This window comes from Toxotes jaculatrix, chromosome 10 (genome assembly GCF_017976425.1).
Source record: "Toxotes jaculatrix isolate fToxJac2 chromosome 10, fToxJac2.pri, whole genome shotgun sequence".
Taxonomy (NCBI): Eukaryota; Metazoa; Chordata; class Actinopteri; family Toxotidae; genus Toxotes; species Toxotes jaculatrix.
In genome coordinates, this window is record NC_054403.1 from 17333295 (window position 1) to 17356923 (window position 23629).

The 23629-nt window shown below is 40.8% G+C and overlaps 2 protein-coding genes across 5 annotated transcripts in view; one reads left to right on the top strand and one right to left on the bottom strand.

Annotated features, from left to right (window-relative positions):
• Window positions 1–8474, top strand: part of ccdc88b (coiled-coil domain containing 88B) — a 43742-nt gene extending 35268 nt beyond the window's left edge. For both annotated transcript variants that reach the window (XM_041047949.1, XM_041047950.1), the window contains exons 25-28: window positions 1168–1275; window positions 5380–5531; window positions 7597–7941; window positions 8365–8474. In XM_041047949.1, coding sequence (XP_040903883.1) covers window positions 1168–1275; window positions 5380–5531; window positions 7597–7941; window positions 8365–8402 — 643 coding nt within the window. In that variant the 3' untranslated portion in view covers window positions 8403–8474. The remainder of the gene's footprint in view (window positions 1–1167; window positions 1276–5379; window positions 5532–7596; window positions 7942–8364) is intronic.
• Window positions 8475–19255: 10781 nt separating this feature from the next.
• The window catches only part of macrod1 (mono-ADP ribosylhydrolase 1), a 101970-nt gene continuing 97596 nt past the window's right edge, over window positions 19256–23629 (bottom strand). The window contains exons 10-11 of one of the 3 annotated variants that reach the window (XM_041048245.1): window positions 23021–23050; window positions 19256–19751 (exon numbers count right to left, since the gene is read on the bottom strand). In XM_041048245.1, coding sequence (XP_040904179.1) covers window positions 23046–23050 — 5 coding nt within the window. In that variant the 3' untranslated portion in view covers window positions 19256–19751; window positions 23021–23045. Of the gene's footprint in view, window positions 19752–23020; window positions 23051–23175; window positions 23266–23629 lie in introns of those variants that run through there. The other 2 variants (XM_041048243.1, XM_041048244.1) reach the window with 2 other exon arrangements.

Below are 23629 nucleotides of genomic sequence, written 5' to 3' on the forward strand. Positions count from 1 at the left end.
TGTGAGGCTGTACAGCATGCTGAGCTAAGCAGGTATAATGTTCACCATGTACACCATCTTAGATATTGTGTTAGCATGCAAACATTTGCTAATTAGTACAAAACACAAAGTACATCTGAACCTGCTGAGAACACCTTTAGTCTTGCAGGCATTTGGTCAAAAATCAGCTGATCACCAATCAAATTTCTTGGAAAATAATCCTACAATTTTTGAGACAGGTCTCCTAAAACCACAAATGTGAACCCCACTGTAGCGCTATAGGAAACCTTGCCCAACCCTGTTATCCACTGAGCCATGCTGTTAGCTTGGGTAAAATCAGCTAATTATAGTGAGATTAAGTAATATACAGTATTATGAAATGTTGCTTGCTATTTAAAAACATTTACTATATAAAGAGGTTTTTTTTGTTGTGTTTTATAATAAGATGATCCAGTGTGTACAACAGGACTTCCTGATTTCTTTCCATTATTTCTCCTTACAACAACAGAAAAACATTTATTGGTGATCTATCCAATAGCTGTTAAGAAATTTCAGTGTGGGCCAAAATTATGGGCCGATCGAACAACCAACAGTGCCATTCCTAGAGCCATGCCGCTAGCATGGCTAAAAATGAACAAAGGCCTTGATACTAAACTAAATATCTCATTTTCCATCGCTGACCATTGCTCATCTGCACTAACATTGCTGATCTTTTCCACCCACATCAGTGTGTCAGTAGCCAACAATCAGCTCATACTGTCTGTGACTTTGTGTTCAGTATTTTTATACTCAGCCCTCTTTCATTCAGGGGAGGTTTGCTGAGCGCGCAAGCTATTTCTCAACACTGTCCTGCTTTATGTTTGTCCAAACCAAAGCTCGAACCCCGGACACTCTGCTCACCAGTGCCACATGACCATTAACATCCACATGCAGTCTCTTTTCTGATCTGATGGTTTAAAAAGAATCCAGTTCAAACAGCACAGCAAGCTCAATTTATCAGCACAGAGTTTATAGGACTGAATCACACACCATCAGCTCTGTTATATACACACTTCCAGAATAATCCCATCTACTCGCACAGATAATAAATGCATGAAATGAATCAAACAGACCTTCCTACTCAGTCTTTTTTTTCCTTTATCCTCCACTGAGCTGCTTTGTCCTGATTCTTCATATGTTTTATTTCAGGGAGAAGCTGAGCGAGCTCCGTCGGGAGAAACAGAAGTTGGTGGAGAAGATTATGGATCAGTATAGAGTCCTCGAGCCGAACATGCAATCTCCAACCACCAAGGCCAAGTACTATATATATGTATATACATTACATGTATCTATACCGGGACATAGAGCTGCCAATTTATTGTATTGCATCATACCTGCAGTACACAAGGCAGGGGTAGGCAAGTGTTTATGTAGCACAATTCATACACACAGGCAATTGAAGGTGCTGTAACTTTAAAGCTGCCCTAATCAATATTTCTATAATAAAAATATATAAAAGGATAACATGAAAGCAGTGTGACAGTGTGAAAGGGCTCGCTCAATCTGCAGCTCTTCTTGGTTTTATTGAGCTTTATAGAGAGTTTCTTATTGTTTAGCTGTCTTTACTGTTTTTGTTCACTCCCACCTCTCACAGTCGTTTTCGACTGCAGCAGGCAGCTGTTTTCAGTGACAAAGCTTTAAAAAGCCACTGTTCACTGCCTGCCCAGCACCAGACAGCAGACAGACATAGTTAGAGTCTAGCTGGTGAAAATAGTGGAGAATTTAGCAGCTAAAGAGCCAGATATTTCCTTCAGTAAATGACGGAGACCAAAAACAGAGCAAAAAAAAAAGTGAAATTTGGACGTACATTCATCAGGTGCACACAAACATGACTCAGAATCAACATTAATGCTACTTTGTAACTGCTGGATGTGTAAATGAGCACGTGCTTGTGCAAGTTCGCCATTAACTGCAACTACTATTTTTTTTTTAAAAATCAAAACATTTTGTGCATTAAAATGAAGAAAATCAATTCGAACTTGTTACGATGTGATTTCAAAATTGTTGCCATGTCACATTTTAGTCATTCTGTTGACAGCTGGCAAGCACTTATGAACTGAGATAGCTGCACTCCAAAAACACAAAACACATAAGTACTTTGGCCTTCAATTTACCTTTTCAACGTTCTTTTGGGTTGGAACAAGTATTTGAGAGGTGGCAATCCACCAAAGGCTTTCACCCAGAAAAGGGATATGTTTTGAATTAAACACAAGGCAGCCATTTGCATTAAATGATTATTTTTCATTCAAACCCTTTTCCTTGTTTTGAAGACTCTTCTTCCAAACTGTTTGAGAGACAGAATGTTTTTTTCCCCTGTTTTAGTTTTGTCTAGTGATGGCTTCCCCCACGCCTACCTTATACTCTGAATATGTTCAGGTTTGCAAGTCATTGTTTGGTGGGGTATTAAATTGCATTTAGGTTGTTTGTCTGCTGAAATGTTGAGTTTTCAGAACAAGATTTGAGGTTATAGAGCGAGTAAGTCTCTATAATCCTCTGGATTAAGGGTTTCTATTATATATTATTAGTGGTGCATTGCTATGCATGCACACTAGGCACCTCTATAGCAAAGCTATAGAGGTACCTAGTGTGCAATGCAAAGCATGCACACTCTTGTTCTTCCCGTTCATCTTCTTCTTACTTCTTCTTCCTTCCCGATTTTCGGTTCGTAACTCGTCCCACACCGTTGAGCGCACATCAACAAATGATACATCAAAACGTGCGGCTCGATCGGACTCGGTGTGCTTGTATTTTGTTCTCCAGAATATTCACGTTTCGCGAAGAAATTCGCAAAAAACTGCGAAAAATTTCCCATAGAGAATGAATGGGAAATTTTCAAAAAAGTCGCAAATTCTCCCCCTTTTTCAAACATCAACTGCTCTGGCATACTTTCACCTAGAAACACCATTCAAACTGTAAAATGTAGACACAAGTCTCGTGTATTCGGGGTGTATTCAACTTTTTCATAAGTTGTGTAGTTTTTGAACTGTGAGCCCTAATTGATCAGCAGTGATTTTGAAAAAATTCAGGCTTTTCAATGAGTGTGTATTGCGGAATGTTCCAGGCTAGAGTGGGAGGTTAGAGTGGAGAGGCTTTAAAAAAACTCTCTGAAATTTTTTCTTTACACGACGACTACGGCCACAAATTTTACTCTAGAGCAGTGAAATTCTCCAAAGTTGTAGCCACACTTGTCCTCTCTCTCACAATGTGTTTACTTTTTCTGTAGGATTTACAGTTTTTCTTTGGCGTGCCTTTTAGCGACAAAAGGAGCTCTCAACTGCTCCATTGACTCCAATGTTAATCGAGCAGAGGATTTTTGGAGAAAAGCAGAAAATCCCCTTTTTTGAAACTTGCTTTAAAATCCACATTTTAGACAGTAGGACCATAAAAAATAGATTCAGGTCTTCCTTAAAGTCTTGTCTCTTTGACGGTGCCGTTTGTTTAGCGATACCATGTTTTGTTTTTCCATGGATAGCAGTTGTTCGGCAGGCCCGATTCGGCCGAAAATGAGCTCGTCAGAGCACCTGTGAGCTGCCTCAGCGGCGGGAAAGCTCATCCCCATGGCAACCGTGACTGCAAGAGCTGTGGCTCTCTCTCTCCCTGTAATAACTCTATGTCTCTCTGTCTTTGTAATTAAAACTATAGCAGAACTATAGGAGTCAAAAGGGGGCTGTGCATAGCACAGCCCCCTTTTGACAAAGACACAGACACACACACACATACACACAGTGCTACCGCACCGCACAATATTTAAAGAGGCACACAGACACACACACACCCACACAATAGTCAATACTGGGTTGTGCTTCGCACAACCCAGTATTGACTCAGACCCACTCAGGCACACACAGACAAACACAAACACAGACACACACAGACAGACTGACACACACACACACACAGTCAATATTGTGCGGTGCGGTAGCACCGCACAATATTGATCGCACCGCACAAAGACACAGACACACACACACATACACACAGTCAATATTTAAAGAGGCACACAGACACACAGACACACACGCCCACACAATAGTCAATACTGGGTTGTGCGAAGCACAACCCAGTATTGACAGAGGAACACAGACACACACAGGACAGAGGCACTCAAACACAGACACGCACACACACACAATAGTCAATACTGGGTTGTGCGAAGCACAACCCAGTATTGACACAGACCCACTCAGGCACACACAGACACACAGACACACACACCCACACAATAGTCAATACTGGGTTGTGCGAAGCACAACCCAGTATTGACACAGACCCACTCAGGCACACACAGACAAACACAGACAGACTGACACACACACACACACAGTCAATATTGACAGAGGCACACAAACACAGACACACAGACACACAATAGTCAATACTGGGTTGTGCGAAGCACAACCCAGTATTGACACAGACCCACTCACGCACAGAGGCACACAGGCACACACAGGACAGAGGCACTCAAACACAGACACACGCACAGACTCATATACACACACACACAATAGTCAATACTGGGTTGTGCGAAGCACAACCCAGTATTGACACAGATCCACTCAGGCACACACAGACAAACACAAACACAGACACACACAGACACACACACACACACACACACACAGTCAATATTGTGCAGTGCAGAAGCACCGCACAATATTGACAGAGGCACACAAACACATTCAGACACACACACACAATAGTGTCAATACTGGGTTTTGCGAAGCACACAACATTACTAGCAGTGCAATGCACCACTCTCGCGATTTCCCAAAGGGAAATTGTCTAGTTGCTCATTATGATTTTTTTCCACTTTATTCTCTATATAATGTATTATAATGTTAAGAGGTTTTTGTGTTTTTGGACCACAGCTCATTCAGTTCATAAGTAGCTGTAAGTTTAACAGAACACCCAGTTTGTTCAGAGGAAACATGCCTGTGTTGGACAGTTGACAAGCATTTTGTACCATAAATGTAACTTTTAATGATCAGTATTGTCGTGTACAGATTGTTCATCTGTCACAAAAGTGCATTTTATCTCTAGTGCTACATTTTAATATGATAATGACATTTTAATTATAATATTTCAAAATAGATTTTTTTGATGTTATGTTACAAAGTGCTTTGTTTGGCCTGATAAATGACAGCTGCCACCTTGAGAAACGTTTTGCTCTCATTTTGACATTTCATGTAAGGGGACAAACACTGTGTGACGCACTATGCATCATTCTTAACAAGATGCAACTAGTGACACTTGGCACCCTCCTAGTGTTTTCTGGAAAATCAGTGCACACACACACAGACAAACACACACTCCTAGCTCATCCCTCTTTGTAAATGGTCCCTGTCCTCTGTGTCCTCACAGGAAATCTAACTGGATTGCAGACAGGATGAAGAAGCTAATCAAACCCCGCGGAGGAGGAAGAGAGGGACGCGCCCTCTTCACCGCCGCGGGCAGCGTGGAAAACCTGGCCGACAGCGCTGAATTTACATCAGACACACAAGCACCTCAGCCTGGTGAGACCACACACACACACACCGCCTCTCTTTCTCACGCACAAACACAAGCCGACTGGTTTTCACAAAGATATGCTCACATGCTCACCCCACCAAGCAAGGCTACAGGCATGCATACAGATCATCTCATGACTACCAAGTGTGGTCGGCATTGATACCACTCTCTTCTCCTTAGATCTCTCCCTGTAGAGTGCCAAGACTTACTGAGGCTGGCTTTCTCTGCTAACCACATGTTGAAAGGAAAAAAATTTGCAAGGCTTCATTCTCTTTTTATGCACCTTGACTGTGGAATGCATTTACTGACAGAGAGAGGGGGAAAAACTCTCTGCAGAAAAGCCAAAATTTAAGCCCCAACATGCATTCATGATATGCTTTTCTCTCTTTTTGACATACTCTCACTATCCCCTTTTAATTTTATCTTCCCTTTCACCATGTTTTCTATTATCCCCCACTAGAACTCTGCTTTCTTAAATTGTTGTTGTCATCACTCAAACTGGGAGGCCTGGCTTGTTCTGTTCCTGGTGGTTTTTATTAGGCCCGTATTCCTAGAGAGACACGCCATCTCTCAAACCAAGTGGAAGAAGCACAAAATCTCTCCAAAATGGATTTGAATTGTTGTATTTACAAAATGATGCATGTAGCAATCACAGTATATAAAAGTAAAAATAATTCAAATCCTAGTTTAATAAATAAACAAATAAACAAGATGACTGATGCCTTTTGCTCTAAAGTAGAGGGAGGTTGCATTTCCCACAATAACTCTACTCCTTCCTATTTTTGCCTATTTGTTGTGACCTTTCTCATAACACCCACATTTAACCCTAAAACAAACTTGCTTTATGGCTGGTTAACGTGACCTGAACCACTGGTCTCAGGTCAGGTTTTTTTAGGTTCCAGTCAGTGTCCAGTCTCTGAACAGACTGGAACAAGTTCTGCCAGAACGATTCTTCATCTCATTACACTCAGGCTATAAGTCAGATTTTATGAATAATTGTGAATATGAATAATTCTCATTAAGTTTTTTTTTCAGTTTTATATAAGTTGCTGTTAAATAGGTTAGGACTGCCTTTTTGAATGTTAAGATTGGGCTTGTATCAGTATATAGCTCCTTACATTACTTATGCCCTAGAAATGCACTAGACATATACATTTTATTCCCTTATCTATGCATTTTAAGAATGAAAATTGTAATTTAAAAAACACTAACACTAACTCATTTTAGACCAGCTCATTTACCCATTTTAGACATTTTCACTGTTCACATTTTGTTCAGTATCATCCCTATTATTACTTTTTTCTCTTTCAACATTATTTATTTTCGCATCTCTTCATTCTCATATTCATTGACCAGATGCACATTAGACAATAGTTGTCTTAAATTCACACAAAGGCAGAAGGAAATTAAATTAATTTATGAAAAGAGATTGCTATGTTTAAAAAATATCCACATATTTGATTACATATATGTCTTAAATAACAGTTTGCAGAGTTATTCATACATCTGAGGAGGAATTAAAAAAATACTCAACTTTCAACTTTTATCTGTTCATATACTGCTTATAATTGCAAAAAAAATGGGACTAAGCACTGACTTTACAGGTATTTTCTACATCAGCAGAGCAAAGTGCTTCACAGTGTTACTCATTCATTCATACAAAGCGATGGAGGTTTCAGGGTTTAATGTGTTGCTCAAGGACACTTTGACATGTGGACAGGAGGAGCCAGGATTCGAACCACTAACTCTATGATTAATGGGGCCATTTCTACCACCTGAGCCCACAATTATCACATTTCCTTAATTAATTTCTGCACCTGCCATTGTCAGAGTTGCTGAAACTGCATTTTCACTGGAAGAAAAGTTCTTATGTACGTTCCTGGTTTGTGTTGTAAAGCAATTGAGCACATTACACTCATTTTTTGGAATGAATGAGGCAATGATTAAAAGATCAAATTATTTAAGAGATCAAAATGTTATCAGCTACTGTATAACATCACTACCATGGCCTTTGTATAAACATGGGATTTAAGTAATAATCACCTTGAATTCATTTCTTACTGTTTCCAGATCCCCGCAGCGCTCCAGTCTCTCCCTCTCCCTTGAGAAAAACTCCATCCCAGACAGAACCAGATATTTCCGTTCCAGGGACTCCAGCCTTGCGTTCTGGCTCTGGGGGCCGTCGTAAGCTGGGATCCCGTCACGGCTGGGGGTTGGGCTTGGCCAGAGGAGGCTCTGGAGTTTCCCAGTCCTTCAGTCCTGGTGACAACAAGACACCTCCCCGCCAGCGGCTGCGCTCCAGCCAGAACACCGCCACTGTCCTCTGGGAGGGAGAGAGAGGCGAACCGACCTCAACTCAGGTAGCAGACGCACCATTGGCCAGTCAAGAGAGTGTCGAGGAGAATGGAGGGAAAGGTGAGAAAGAGAAAGAGTAATGAGGGAGATGGGTTTTTATGTCCGTGCACTTTAGAAATATCTACCCTAACCAGTCTGATTTTCAATTAAACAAGGAAAACTGCAGAATAGTGATATTTTATGAAAGAAATGTTCAAATGTTCATACAAATGTTCATGTTCATTTTTTAAATAAAGAAGTAAATTACCAGTTTTGATAGATAGTTTTAAAGTGTGTGTGTGTTTACCAGTGTACTGTATTGCAGCGTATCGAAGTAGATCTATGGGGTGACAGGTTAAATATCATAATGAATAAAAAATGGACTAAAGTAAAACTGTACCAGGAGAGCGCTGGTAACATCCGCAGTCACTCAAAATAAATATATTATTCTTTGAATTAAAACATGCATGTACCTATTAGACTGTGATCTTCTCTGCGTTCCAGACAGTCAACACTCCAGTGACAACACTGCGATGCCCTGAGAGAGACCTACAGCTGACTCTTAAAAAAAAAAACAAATGGTTTATATTAAGTCCCTCTAGCAAACTGTTTCAGTACAGCTTGTTGTATGTCTGACTATTTTAAATATAAGATCCTTGTAGTATTTTTGAATACATGAATAAATCCTCTTATCAATGATTTCCAGTGTTGTGAAGGAATTAACCACCTCTTGTGTGGAGCCGTAATACTGACAAAATGTAGTATAACCGTTATTAGACAAGTCAGAATTAAAGCGAATACATTAATAAATAATATAATTTTTTACCTTTACCATGCATTAGATGATACGTTAATATAAGTTCTGTATTTGTCTTTAAGCAGCTCATTTACTTTGAACAATTTACAACCTTCTTGGTTCTTTTTATTTATTTATCGATTCCCTTTTTTAAATTAAACATTGGTTTCCCCAATTTGTTTTTGTGCCTAAACTGAATCTTAACAGTCAGGGCATCAGATTAGAAAACACTACAATTTGGAGACTTGTTGAAAATACTGAAAATACTGTTGCTGAACACACTGAGCACCAGCCTTCGCAGCAAATAACTGCTAGCTAAAGCTAACTTAAATCATAAATCTAAAGCAGCTGGTCCACATACTGCTGTAACATTGCTGTATAAAGTCTTAAAAGTTACTCATAAAGGTTACTTAGAAGTTCACACATACAGTGCTTATTATCTCTATGTTCAGTTGCATGTCCTCATAAAGAACCAGCAGATCAGAGGTTACAGTATAGTATATCTGTGTTTTTGATTCAGTCTTTTACTACATTTTGTCAGTCTCGGAGCTCTAGTCACACTGTAAATCACTCAGAAGAGACCTTCAGCTCTGCAGTGTGTGTGGAAATATTCAATTACAGATGCTTAGAGAGGAGATCAGAAATATCAAAGTAGATTCATGAGGAACATCATATATGTGGTATACATATAGTTCAGCAGTGGAAGAAATAAACAAGTGGAGCAGAGCAGGTGGAAGTAAAAGCCCTCATATGCAAATTTCACTCAAGCATTAAAGTTCAGAGCTAGAAGTGCTTCATCTTGTCTTCCATAAACCTTTATAGGATTAACTTAAAATGTTCAGCGTTCCCGCTGTTCCCTCTGATCGCCTCTTCTTTAAGTTGGCTCACTCAAAGTCAAAAAAGTATCACTTTTATGTGCTGATCACATATTTTGTGAGACATGCTTCAAGGTAAAAAGGAGAAGCTGTCAGATATTAGTCACTCACGAAATGCTGAATTATTAGCTCTGAAACAAGGTGAACCAAAAGCATAAAGATCTCTGGACTTGGTGTATCTAACAAATGTGCTACTGAAATCTATTTAAGATTAGTATTTAAGAAAAGATCTAGGAAGAAATTATTCATTTGTCTGCAGTCAATTTTGAGGCATCTCTCTGAAGGTTCGATTTATGCACTAGGCAAAATAAATACATAAGTATAATGATAAATCAAATTGTAACCTTCAGATCAGATGTGTGTGCAGTGGAATAAGCTTGGTAAAACCCTGCCATCTGGCTCACATATGGTTGAAAAGCCCATTTCATTTTGGGGTTCCTGTGTAAATCCAGCCATTGATCTAATGGCAAATGATCTGCACCCATGTCTTAATGAGAATCCTCCGTAACTCCTTACGCTGGTGCACCAAATGGTGTCAGTGTAGAGCTGGCCAGGCCTCTGTCAACAGCCAGACAGACAGACGGATGAAGAGGGGGGAATTAGCATGCAGCTTTCCAAATGAGCAGACCTGAGAGTTCATCATGAAGCTAAAAGGGCCCTCTTATAAGACAGGCAGCTTCCAAAGAGCTTCTGCCACACAGATTAGGACAAGGATACGTCAGCATTTCCGGTAGGGGTTGTTTTTGTGTGTGCAGAAGACAGCACTAAGGATAATAGCAGGCTGTAGCTCTTTCTCTTCAGCCACCCCTCCCCAAAAACACATCCCGAATTATGATTTGCAAATGACAAATGGATCGCTAATACAATTCATGAATTATGTAGTTGTCATGGTGACATTAATCAAAAAGCAGACCCCTTCTCTTGGCTCCGAACATTGTGTTTGTGGAATTGAGATGCATGACGGGGGCTGCACAGCGAGCCGCCTGAGTGAGCGCAGGGCAATGCGATAGCAAGATATTGGTTCTGCCAGTCACTCAGAGGCTTATTATGAGTGCAATGCAACAATCACACGGCCTCAGGCACAAAGACAGACAGCGCCCACAGACAAACAGTGAAGGGTAAGGCTTTAAATTCTCAACGGAGGTGCCTTGTGGTTGTGCACGCAGCGAGAGTGTTCACAAGTTATTTCTCCCCCTTTTATAAACCTCTGCACATTATCAGTAAATTCTTAAAGAGGAGCACTCGAAAAGGAGGATGAATAATATCTTGCTGAAATAAACTACTATTTTGAAGGATGGCATTGTTCCTGCGAGCATAACAAGCAGCAGTAACATAAAATCAGTCTAAATAAATAAATAAATAAATGAAAGCCTTGAAGGTTAAAAAAAAATAGTTGGAGAAAACTCTTGGCACAAAGTGAGTGATTAAGTGCCATCTCCACACCTGATTCCTGAAGCGATGAATGATGGATGGCTGCCTCGGTCAACATCACGGTTGGATCTCAAGAGTCTGCGCAGCTGCTTTGTTATTGAGCACCTGAGGGGTGTAACACTATCTGTGAGAATCACTTTCTCGACCCTCCTTTTCAGTGTTTTTGGCCTTCTTCCTCTTGTAAAGACTGCCTTGTTCTCTCTCTCTCTCTCTGAAGACTTCTCTCTCTCTTTTCCTGTTTCTCAATGAAACCTTTTCCGTCTATTTTCTAGCCAAGAAGGTTCTCTCTACCTCTGTGGTCCTGTATATCTTTCCTCATCACCCCCTCAGCCCGTTTACCTCCATTCCTTGCCTGAGCTATCAAATTTTAATGACTATGTCTTACTAAAGAGCCTCCAGTGACCAAAAACCCCACTTAAACCACTTAGTCCACTAACTGAACAGACTGGGCATCCTAAGTACTTAGAGGTGCATTAGATTTTTGTCCAGTCCTGGTGCTTGGTTCTGAGATGAATCTGTGCAACTATCAACTGAATCCAAATCAAGTTGTTTTTCAGCTCTTCCCAGGCTCGTTTCTGCAGTCTGGCTGATTTAGAATCAGCTCACACCACTGCAGCTTCACTTGGGGTTAATAAAAAGTTGTAATTTGTGTATTGTTGTTAGGCCTTTTCTCCCAGCGGAGGCCCCCGTTGGGGCAGGCACCGAGACAAGAGAGTGGTGAGGTGATCTTTGATCAAGAAGTGGTGGTGTAATTCAATTAATTATATTTTGCTCTAGGCAACAGAATTCTGGGAGGGGATCATTGAGAGGGAACACAATACAACTAGGTGGAAAAATAACAAGTGGAGTGTGTGTGCGCGCGTACACCGGCTGACCCTGTAACCTCGCCTCCTCACAAAACTGTCAAAATCTCTGTGCTTTCACCGGGCTTTTACTCAATGAGGTTAGCCCAAAGGTGAGTCTGTTCATCTATAACTTCCCTCCCTCTGCCTCCATCCATCTCTCCATCCCTTCCTCTTTACCCCACACTCCCCCCTCTCTTCTATTTCATCATCCTCCTCCTCTCTCTCTGTGCTTCGTTCAGGTTTGTTCTTCCTCTCCTAACAGTTTGTCCCTGCAGCTCCCATCCCTCCTCCTCCTCCTCCTCCTCCTCCCTCATGCACTCCCTTTCTCTCCCCTAGTGTATTAAGGGGCTTTGACGCTCTCAGTAAAAGCTGATTTATTCTCTGGGTGGTATCGATCGGTTTCTGCATTAAAGATTATAATTCATTACCCCGGCCCCTTTTAATACATTAAACACTCAAAATAAAAATAAAATAACCCCCACCCACCCAGACTGCCTGTGTCCTGAGGGTGCGGGAAAACACTCTTGTCGAGACGTCCGGCCTGTCGTCCTGGGCCCCAGCGCTCCACCCGTGTCTGTGTGTATGTGTGTCACTGACTCAGGCATTGAGACACTCAAAGGAACACACTCACACAGTCGGATACAGCTTAGATGCATCAAACACAGGCAAAAGCACACATGGTGTCACAAACACACAAAGAGAAAATAGTGAACAATAGATAGACAGATTTGCAACAAGTAACTGCTTAACTGATAAGCAGAAAATCAATTGTTTTAGTGACGTGTAAAACACCAAACATTTTCTGCTTCCAGTTCCTCAAATGTCAGGATTTATATCATGGTTGACAGAGCATCTTTGGGTTTTGTGGGGTTGGTCAGGCAAGATAAGGCATTTAAAGATGCCATTTTCGGGACCTTGGGTGACCCCCTGACTTTGACTATAATGCCACCAGCAGGTTGAGAATTTTGGATCAGAGTCAAACATCTCAACAGCTTTTTCAATGGATTTCCATGAAATCTGCAAAAGAGATTCATGTTCCCCTGAGGATGAATTGTAATAAGTACCATTAAGTACTATCATCTCATCCAGTTAAAATTGGAATTTTCTATGCTTCATGTCCAAATACCTGCAAAAGTAATGACATTCCCATCATCCTAATGAGCACTAATGACTTTGTGCTTAGTATTAGTTAGCAAATGTTAGCATGCCAACATGCTAAACTAAGATGATTAACATCATATGAATAACCTGGTGAACATCCTTTTTAGCATTTAGTTCAAACCAGCATCGTGCCCAAGTACAGTCTGACACAGCAGGCAGCTTAGCTGTAAACTCATAGTCTTATTTAACATTTCTTAGACTGGACGATTACTTGAGAAACTAATCTGCAGACTTTTTGATCACAAAACCATCAGTTGCAGGCCTGATACATAGTTAGACTCAACCAGTGCTTTGGCCACCAACAGAATATAGATTCTTTCCAGACAGGTCAAGTTAAGGATTTGTGTACTGGCTACGTACACTCCCCTGTTTGTCAATACAGCTAGCCTCTGTGGGATAGTAAGGATTTAAGGAGCACCATGTGTCCCATATTGATTTTACCCCAAATGGCTGCACCAATTCCCCGCACAAAACAAGATTGCCCTTCCCCATTGACTTGACAGATTGATTTTGTATCTCAGCTGTTAGGACTTGAGGAGCAATCCCTCTGATTCTGCCTCCTTGCACTGTCACTCTGACGGACAATTTCCCTCTTCATCCTTACCTCTCCCTGTCTCTCCTCTTTTTCCTTCCATTAAAGGACTCTTCTACCTCTAAGCTCTAACTTCTCTCTGTCCGGCCTCCCCCCTCCTCCTGCCTCTGACTCCCCCCTTCTGCCTCTCTTTCCCTCTGACAGGCTTTCAGACAGTAAATCAGAGACATTGATCCAGCGCAGCGCCCAAGTGTCCTGGATTCTGCTAAAGAGCCATTTTCATTTCACAAGCAGTTTACTGGCCTGGCTGCCCCCCACCCGTAAACATCACCCTCCTCCCTCTTCTCTCGCTCTCTCCATCATGGCCTCATCCATACACATTACCCATCTCACCTAACTGCCAGATCCTGATCCTCTCTGAGTGCCTGCTGCTATTTTTCCCCCACTTTTTGCTGCCGACTCTCAATTTTCTTAGAGGAGAAATACCTTGAAAGACTTGAAATATTTTACTAATACATACTGACTGGGCAGACACTCTTATAAACTGTACCTACGTCCTTCCATAACCAGGGTCCAGAGCTCAGCTGGGCTCCTTGAATTGGTTCCAAGAGGTCTGACTCCAGCAGAATCAGGACTAATTTACCTTCTCAATAATTTCTTTGACATCAGCACAATGAAGAAATGCGTGGGGTTACTTTGTTAACAGCTTTCTCTGTTCCCCAGCATGATCGCTATACAGCTCTATAAGGTAGTTTTTTAAATCTAAGTCTATTTAATACTAAAGAAAAGGCAGCCCACAGTTGCTGTTGTATTCCAAAATAGCTATATATCATACAAACAGAAGAAATCTTTTTCTCTAGGCTCTGGAAGGGAAGTGTATACTTTACAGTGTATTTACATATAAATGTAACATGGCATTGGTAGCAAGTTTCTATAGCTGTGGTCGTGCGAGATAACTTTCTGTCTGCATTCAAACATCTGCTGCTGTTTGTGGGATACACAGTGCAGACTGTGGACAGAGACACATCTTCTATTGTTTTGTCTCCTTATAAGCTCATTTGATGTGAAACAGAGACTGAAGGTGTTGAACGGTGTAGGAATCAATCCACACCGTACAACAAAAAATACAACTAACATAAGCTAATGTAGGATGTGTAGACAGAGACATTTACATTCATACCCTTTACAGACACACCTTTGTACACTCACATGAATACAAAGTAATAAATAAACAAAAGCCTGTGCAGCAGGGGTAGGAAGATGAAAGACCTTAAGTCAGGACTTAAACTTCATCATCATTGTTTCATTTCATAGCCAGTATACTGGAGGACAGAGCCAAAGCAACCAAAGATGAGCCACTGTTCAAACACTTACAGATGGCAACAGATCCCGCCGCTTATTTGAGAACTGATAGGTCTATCTGTATTGAAGTAGCACTGGATGATGTGTTGTGATGTAAAGGCAATATTTTTTGGGATGAGGAAACTGTGGCAAAAGATTGTGAACTTTGAACCTGAAATTTTAAGCCAACATGGATGAGGAGTCCTTAAAGTGATCAGAGGTAAATGGAAATTTGAACAAATGGTCAACTCCTACTGGTAAATATCACATGATATGACTGAAGCTCAAGAACAATGGACCTCAGTTTACAGAGAGTTGTTAGTTTTGTTAGTTTTTTTTTCAAGCCCTATGACCAACAGCAGAACAGACTGATAAAAAAACAACTTCCTTAAAAACAACTTTTACTTTGAATTACATGATTGAAAACACTGCCACAAAGATGGGTCATATTAGTTCAAATACCCAATACCAACCCTTGCAAAGACCACTGATTGCGTGATCATATCTGTCAGTAATTTCAAATTAATGTCTGTTTAGGATATGCTGTTACGATTTTTCCAGACGTTTAAAGATAAAACCCTGGAGCTCCATAAATTTTCTCATGTGGCTTATAATGATCACAGCCCACAGTGGTGATTGTCACTGCTAGGCATTTAGTCTAACATACCACCTTAGTAGCAGTGTTTATATGTTGCACATGCCCATACAATGCTGAAAGGAGAGCTGTGTCTGAAATCACTTCTCCTTAAATAACAAAACACTCATTACTTTACTCTGTAGTAAGCAGGACACTGAGATTTTGGGCTCTTACTGTATTATTTTGCTATTTAACTGACACAACACATTTAACTGTACAGCCCATTCCATTGTGGGATTGTTAGCAGAAAGTAGTGAACGTGTCACAAGCACTATTCTTTCTGTGGGGTATTTTTAGGTTACCATAGAGCATGAATTGCACAAGTGGGACGCTTAATTAAAATGGCATACAGTAAACACAGCACAAATAGACAGTGATTTCAGCCCTTAAGAAGGCAAGATGTGCCAAAACATGTCTTTAAAGTAAAAAGGCTGCATCAGAGCTATTACAACGTGCAGCTCTCCCCCTCCTTTCTTTCTGTCTATAATTTTAGCCCAACAAGAGTTAGGAGAGTGACAATCTTCCCACCACTGAGTGATTACAACGGCTGCTGTCAGGTAGGACCAAATTTTATCAAGACAAATACATTTAGTGTGAAGCACTTTGTAAGTTTCATTTTGAAAAATGTTAGATAAATAAATCTTGATTTCACCAACGACACACACTAAGAGAGAGATTTGTGAGGCCTTATGTGATACACATTACTGTATTTGACAAAACCTGTATATAAATAAATTAGCTTATCACGCTGCAATTAACTGCGCTACCCAGGCCTGCAACAACAACACAATGAACAGCTGAGACACAGCATAATGAAAACCACATTCAGAGAGCTTGCTACAATAAAAGCCATTCAGCGAAATTGCAAAACCACCAATTTCCCTCATTTTATATGTTAGAGCATTTCAGCCAAACCAGAAACAGTACGATGGCAGAGAAATACAGGCCCCGAATAAGAGCCACTTAGATTAAAATGACACAATGCAAAAGCAATAAACAAACAGGCACACTAACAATTTGAAGTTTATTCCGCGTCTCCCTGCTGGAAGAAACTCAAGCCGAAAAGCAACAAATACATTTAAGTGCCAAGAAAATGTTGACAAGGCAGTAACCTATTACACTGCAACGAACAAAGCCGGCAACAGCAGTCATCAGCCTGAAATAATTCTTCATCAAACACCTGAGAGTTCACTGCCTTCAGATACTGTTAACTCAACAAGCAGCTGACATTTTTCAACACACACACACATACACACTCTTCCACAGCCTTTTGCACATAAAGTCTTTGCCATTGAAGGTATTAAAGGTACACACACACACAGGTGCGTTGGCGGGCCATGAGCGGCGAGTAATTTCCAGGGCCAACAGGATTATCAGTGTATGTTCAGGAAGATGGCAGGGAATCAGCCTTCAAGTTAACGAAACAGTTAGCGTAATTGGTCTTCATCTGTCATCTCAAACAGAGCTGTGGACTGTTTGAGGACGAGGGAGAAAGAAAGAGAGAGGGAGGGAGAGATTACTGACGGGACAGTGATGAAAATTGGTCGGAGGATAATGAGTCTCGTTGTCTTTTCATCCTCCCATCCTCTGTCTCTCTCTCTCCCCATCTCTCATTATTCAGAGTGACTAGTCGGAGAGTAGCTTCACAGTCTGCTGCTTATTAAAAAACCCAGAGCGCCTTTAGATGAGTTCATCAGGCTCTCCATCCCTCTTTTCCCTCCATCTCTTCATCCTCCCGCCAGCTCTGCATCCTCTCATCCCTTCATCCCCACCTTTTTTCCTCCCCCTCTCTCAGTTTGAACTCCTACATCCTTCCTCTCTCTGCCTCTTTATCCCTCCCTCTTCCATCTGTTTATTTTTTCCACCATCCTGTAGCGTAAAACAGCGAGAAAGAGAGATGAGGATGAGGAGGAGCAGGAGGAGGAGGAGGAAGGAGACGAAACAGAGGAGGCCCAGACACGGAGAGAATCAAAGAGCTCAGGAGAGGAAAAGACAATCCCCTGTGTGACAGATGAAGCTTTTATACAAAAAGGGGACTTCTCCCAATTTCCTGTTGATATTCTTTGTAGTCTATTTTTCCCCCCTACATCCCCTCTCCTTCCTCCGACCCAACACTCCACCTCCCTCCTCCCTGTGCGTCTGTGCCACTGTGGCAGATTGTTTGGAATCAATAAAGATGGTTGTTGGCAGATGAAAGTCGCGGGGCGGGACGGTGGCTCGCTAAACACTCATTTCGCTTCACACAAATCACCGCCTGCGTCCCGCCGACACGTGACGGCTACATCCTGCAACAAACGATTAAAAACTCATACAGATGCGCTGTGGGGAGAAGCACGGTGGCGCGTGCATGGATACACATATGGTGTGTTGTGACAGGTAGACAGGCAGCCACGGTGGATGGGATTTGGACAGCATGGAGACAAAACAAAAAACAAGGAAATCAAGGAATTAAAAAAAAAAAAAAAAAAAAGGGTGAGATTGATGATTGTTGTTCAAAAGGAACAGGTGCTGCAGCCACCCCCAACAAGAGAGCAAACAACAGAAGCAGGCAGCAGAAATAGTCAGATCCTTTACTCACAGATCCTTATTATCAGCAAAATGTACTTAAAGCAGTTATAATCAACAATTTTATAATAATGTGTCAAATTACAAAAAGTCACTTGTAGTGATAAATTTAGAGAATTATCACCTGAATCCGCAGCTTCCTTTGGCTTTACAGAGAATTACAGTGAGTTTCATCTCATCAGGTCCAGTCGCAGACTTCACTGGGTTGGTTTCGCTCTCTCCGCTCTCATAGTTGTTTTCAGTGGCAGCAGGCAGCTGTACACAACATGCTCAGCGTCAGACAGCAGACAGACACAGTTAGTGACCAGCTGGTGAACATAGAGAATTTAGCAGCTAAAGAGCTAGATATTTTCCCCAGGGGGTGGTAGAGACCAAAAACAGAGCTACAAGAGAGGCAATATTGGATTTCCCAACAAATGCTAATGTTGCTCTGTAACTGCTGGATGTGTAAATAAGCAACTGTTTGCTAACAAGTTTGTCATATTAACTTAAAAGTGATAAGACATCAGGGCTGAGTTCAAAACTTGTTTCTGCTGCCCCCAAGTGGCCAAATGACAAAACTGTTATTGCAGGTTTTATATTAAAAGTAAAAGTACTTTTGACACCTTTCAGAGTGATACCTGTATTACAACTGTATGTTGTATTTTTGTCAAATCATTACCTGTTAGTTATCAAAAGCAGTCACTGAAGTTCTTGATTTACATGGTTGAAGAGTTTTGTCTTATGTCTCTTATTTTGTTATATTTCTCATTATAGGAAAAACAATTAACATGTTATAAATATTATATTGATATTAACCTGTAATTAACATCAATATAATATTTATAACCCATCTTTACTGATGTTACTACTGGCTGTTGCTATGCAGATTAATCTAACAAATATGACTCTTCAAAGTAACCAGTACCTGTAGGGGTCAAATAAACATAGAGCATTCACTATTTCAAATGTAGAGGAGTAGAAGAGTAAAGCAGCATAAAATAGAAATACTCAAGTAAAGTACAGCTACTTGTGCTTACAGTGCAAGTACAGTACTTGAGTAAATTTACTTTCCACCACTGCAGACAGATAAACAGTCCCTCTCTCTATCTCCTTCACATACAGACAAGAGAAAACGAGGTAGGAAATATTCATGTGAAGTGTTCCCTTGTGACCCTCAGCTCACTGACTCGCATTGCGTCCCGAGAAATAATCAATTCACACACACCAGAAGCCCGTGTGATTCGTTTTAATAAGCTTTTGTCATTGTCTCACACGCATGCACACCCAGTGAAATCCCAATACTCACAAAGCACACAGGAACCATAACTCAGAGGAGATTGTGAGCTTGATGCAAAGCTATCACTGGATCACAGACAATAAAGGTCAAGTTAGAGTGCAGCTTGAGGTACACACAGTCCATTTTTCAAGAAAATTATCAACATCATTTCACACTTTCATCTTGACACCTCTCTTAATCTCAACCATTAGTGAGAAGAGAAACTAATCAACATCTGCAGAAGGGCAAGTGTGCACTTCAAAAAAAAAAAAAAAAAAAAGAAGCAATCATCCATTTGGGAGTTATCTTCCAGCTGAAGAAGGTCTTGATCTGCGTCGACAGCGAGTGGGAGGAATCTGGATGCTGAGCATAGCGGTGTGTATCCACAGCAACAAAATCTGACAGATCCACTCTCTTAGAGTTTACTCTTGACAGTGGATTCTGTGGGAGCTGAGCGAGAGAGAGAGAAAAAAAAATAAAACAAGAGAAGAGAGCATTTTACCTTGGTCATGCAGCGGTTAATAGCATTTTGGCTTTTGGAGCGTCTGGTTGCTTCAGAGGGATCTGTTAGTGAGGATTAGTCACCCTCAGTCCAACATGGCTAAAGACACGCTCAAAACATGCAAACACACGCACATACACATCAAACAGACAGCCAGTGTGGGTAGTGCCAGGTGTTGGAGACACATAAGGTTTATAGTGGAGACTTGGAGGCCTGCCTGCAGCAGCTCTGTCACACAGACAGACAGTTCCGGTCCATCTAGCAGCCAAGCACCGCTACTGCTCGCTCACTGCTGCTACAAAATCTGCTGCACATCCATTAGAGGAGAAAGACACCAACAGCTAGCACAGACTTTTTTAAAGGGACACACCTGCATTTTTGGGAAATAACCTCTTTTTAGCCAGTGTGAAGATGTGAAAGTGCTGATTTTATGCTTCAAGTGAAAAATTGATGCCGAAACTTTAGTACACTGAATGGAAGCTAAGATTTTGCCTTATCACGGAGGTAATAAAATAGACCATCCAACTCTAAGTCTGTTCATTATATAAAATAACTTTACAACCTGACCAAGAAAGCAGCATCAATAGATTTTTGAAGTATAAGCTCTTAAACTGATATATTATGATATCATAAAATCACTGAGGCAAACATGTTAGAAAACAGTTGCCTATGTACACATAGACAAACTTTCACATGGAGTCTAGTAATATCTAATAAAATATTAATATTCTCTCTTTTTTTTTTTTTGCTAAAACTGCTGCCTATATGCACACAACAAAACCAAAACAATGATCTGTGGGGCAGATGATAATTCTCCATTTTCAGTCTGTGTGAACATTTGGTGTAACCACTCAGGGAGAGCATGTTTGGAGACTGGGATTGATGGCAAACTTTCTCTCCAACCACATCCTGAAAACAAACTGAAGTTCTGCTTCTCTACTCTACTTTACTCTGAGGCCAAACAGAAATCAGCTACTGGTCTATTTTTATTTTAACTAGAGTACGAGTGTTAAGGATTACCTTTTCCTAATTTTGTGGTTCTGTGTAGCACAGGGAACCAAGATTTATTTCAAACTGTAAACTTATGCACACAATTGCACATTATATCTTAGTGTGGGGTTAGTACATTTTTTTGGTCAGTGTTACATTTTTATCTGCGAAACACTCCTTGGTAAACCCCCGACATACTCTATTTAAGTTATTGTTTAAAGCAGAGAGTACAAGGGCATCACAGTTTGAGATCATCTCATAATTTTTAGCCACTGATCTTCCCTGAGGCCCACATTGAAATGAGAGAGAAATCCTTCCTGGGCATCAGCCAGTACTGTCTGCAAAAAGATCAAAAATTTAAGACTCTTAACCCAGTGTCTGAGTTTAAAGCTTATGTGAGAGATACGGCTGCAAAATTGATTGGATTCTGCTCTTACTTTTAATAGGGTGCTCCTCTTTTCTCTCTTACTCTTCTTTGTCTTTCAGGGCATTCATAAGGGAAATACTTTAAAACCTCAGTTTGTGATACGTGTGTAAATATACATAAAGACACACATGTCACATCCTGCACTGACATTCTCAGTCACCTGAGGAGGGGCTGCTCTTTGGGTTTTCTTTACATACCACGCTAATACACATCAAATGTGCACTATCGACAGCTTTGCCATAGATCCAAATGCAGAAGTCACTGTTCCTATTGAAACACCATCCAGCTGAGCAGTCCTGACTGAAGTTCCTGCCATCCGTGCCCCAACAATGAACCCTCTGCCAAAGTCATAGTCTTTTCCTCTTGCCATCTTGATACAGGACCAACTTGGCCTGCTCAGCATTTTTACACATGCCACAGAGCATGACATGATGTAGTGCAGTGGAAGCATCTGCATTTGTTATGCTCCTCCACTTATTTATTCAGGTTTTTCCTTTAATTTGTCACCCATCTATATAACTGTACACACACACACACACATATGTATATATATATAACTGTTGAGCTGTCTGCATATTAATGTTATACTCAGTGATATATTCAACCCTAGGGGCATTTCTCTGTTGCATTTAGTGCCACTGAGACCATGAAATTTCTCCTTTCATTTAAAATTTAACACAACACTCTCTGCTTTGGTTTCACTTCACTTTTTCTTTGTGTGTGTGTGTGTGTGTTGTTGTCAGTAGAGTGTTTGTCCATTTGTTGGTTAATGTTTCGTGTTAACGAATCTCATCTCGGTTAATTTATTGCTACTATTATTTGTCACATAACTCTGGAAAGTGGAATTATTAAAATTAATAAAGCCTGATTGTTGCATTTGCTTGGTAAGGTCTAAAAAGACAAACATAAGAAGGTTGTAAAGGCACTAATTGAGGTTTACACTGCCAAATTCTGATTTTGTACTGAGAATATGAGATTGAGTGACCCTGCTCCGTAATTCAGGTAAATGTAAGATTTTACCCAAAGTAGATGTGTGGCCATACAAAACTTGTGGAGCCAGGAGGTGGTTGAGACCTCTCAAAGAGGCGAGAGGTGAGTTTGATTTATAGCAGTGGTAAAGCAAGACATTAGAGGTTATGGCTGCAGTTGTAATACCAATGCTTAATTTGAATAATTGAGTGAATGACTGATCATGCTTAGGAGCCCAGACTGCTTGGCATTATAACACTATCAATCATGAGTGTAATCAAAACAAATGGGTTAAGTCATCATGTCGCAGCTCGAGCCAACATAAAATTTACGTATTTACCAAACTTCATTTAACCACACACATCAATTTGCAATGATGGCACACTACTTTCATTTTAGTCTATTTTGTAAAGCAGGTGAGACAGGACTCACAGATGCAAAGAAGAACCTTGGAGGCTTAAAATGCGGCTGGTTTTTTTTTCTTTGTCATTTAAACCAGACACTTTTCACCTTCAGAGAAAAACACTTTTAACATTTTGTTCCTCAGAAAAAGTTTGTAAACTAGCTTGCTTGAGGCCAGCAGTGCTCATTACTTTCATTCAGGAATGCAGAGAATGCAAAAAGCCATTTTCATTTAACTGAGGTGCATAAACAGGGAATTTATTCTCAAAATGTGACAAGTGCTGGTTGGAGGAAATGTCAGGGTTTCCCTCTATGACAAACAACTTACATTTCACACAGGGGTTAAGGCTGCCCGTCTACAAACAGACTAAATAGCTATTTCTCTTAAAAGAGCAAACTACGTATGTTCACACACGCTGTGTTGGTTACCTGAACAATAAGCTGCTGTCACTGGTCAAGCTGAAGGGATGGACACAGAAATGAAGGCAAAACACAGATGACTAAGTAAGAATCAACTTTCCAACATCAAACTTGGAACAATCAAAGACACACACACACAAACACACAAACACACAAACACTGACCATATTTGGTCACTCAGTGCTTCCAACAAGGTCCAGACAGCTTGAAAAGAATATTTCAGCATCTAGGAAACACACTTTTTTGCTCTTGTCCTGAGAGTGAGATGTTAAGAACAACAGCAGCATTTAGTGATTGTGTGAAGCTTCCTTTATTCTGGTCCTCACAGTATCCCCATTTACACTTTGCCACATATGTATACACTGATGAGCCAAAACATTAGGACCACCTGTCTAATACGCCGTTGGCCCTCTGTATACCACTAAAATGGCCTCGACCTGCCAAGGCACGGACTCTATGGTATCTGGCACCCAGAAGTTTGCAGCAGATCCTTTAAATCCTGGAAGTTGTGAAGTGGCTATTGTCAAAGTCGCCAAGGTCTTTACACCTGCTCATTTCTCCCACATTCAATACATTGACTACAAGGACAGACTGTTCACTCACGGTCTAATATATCTT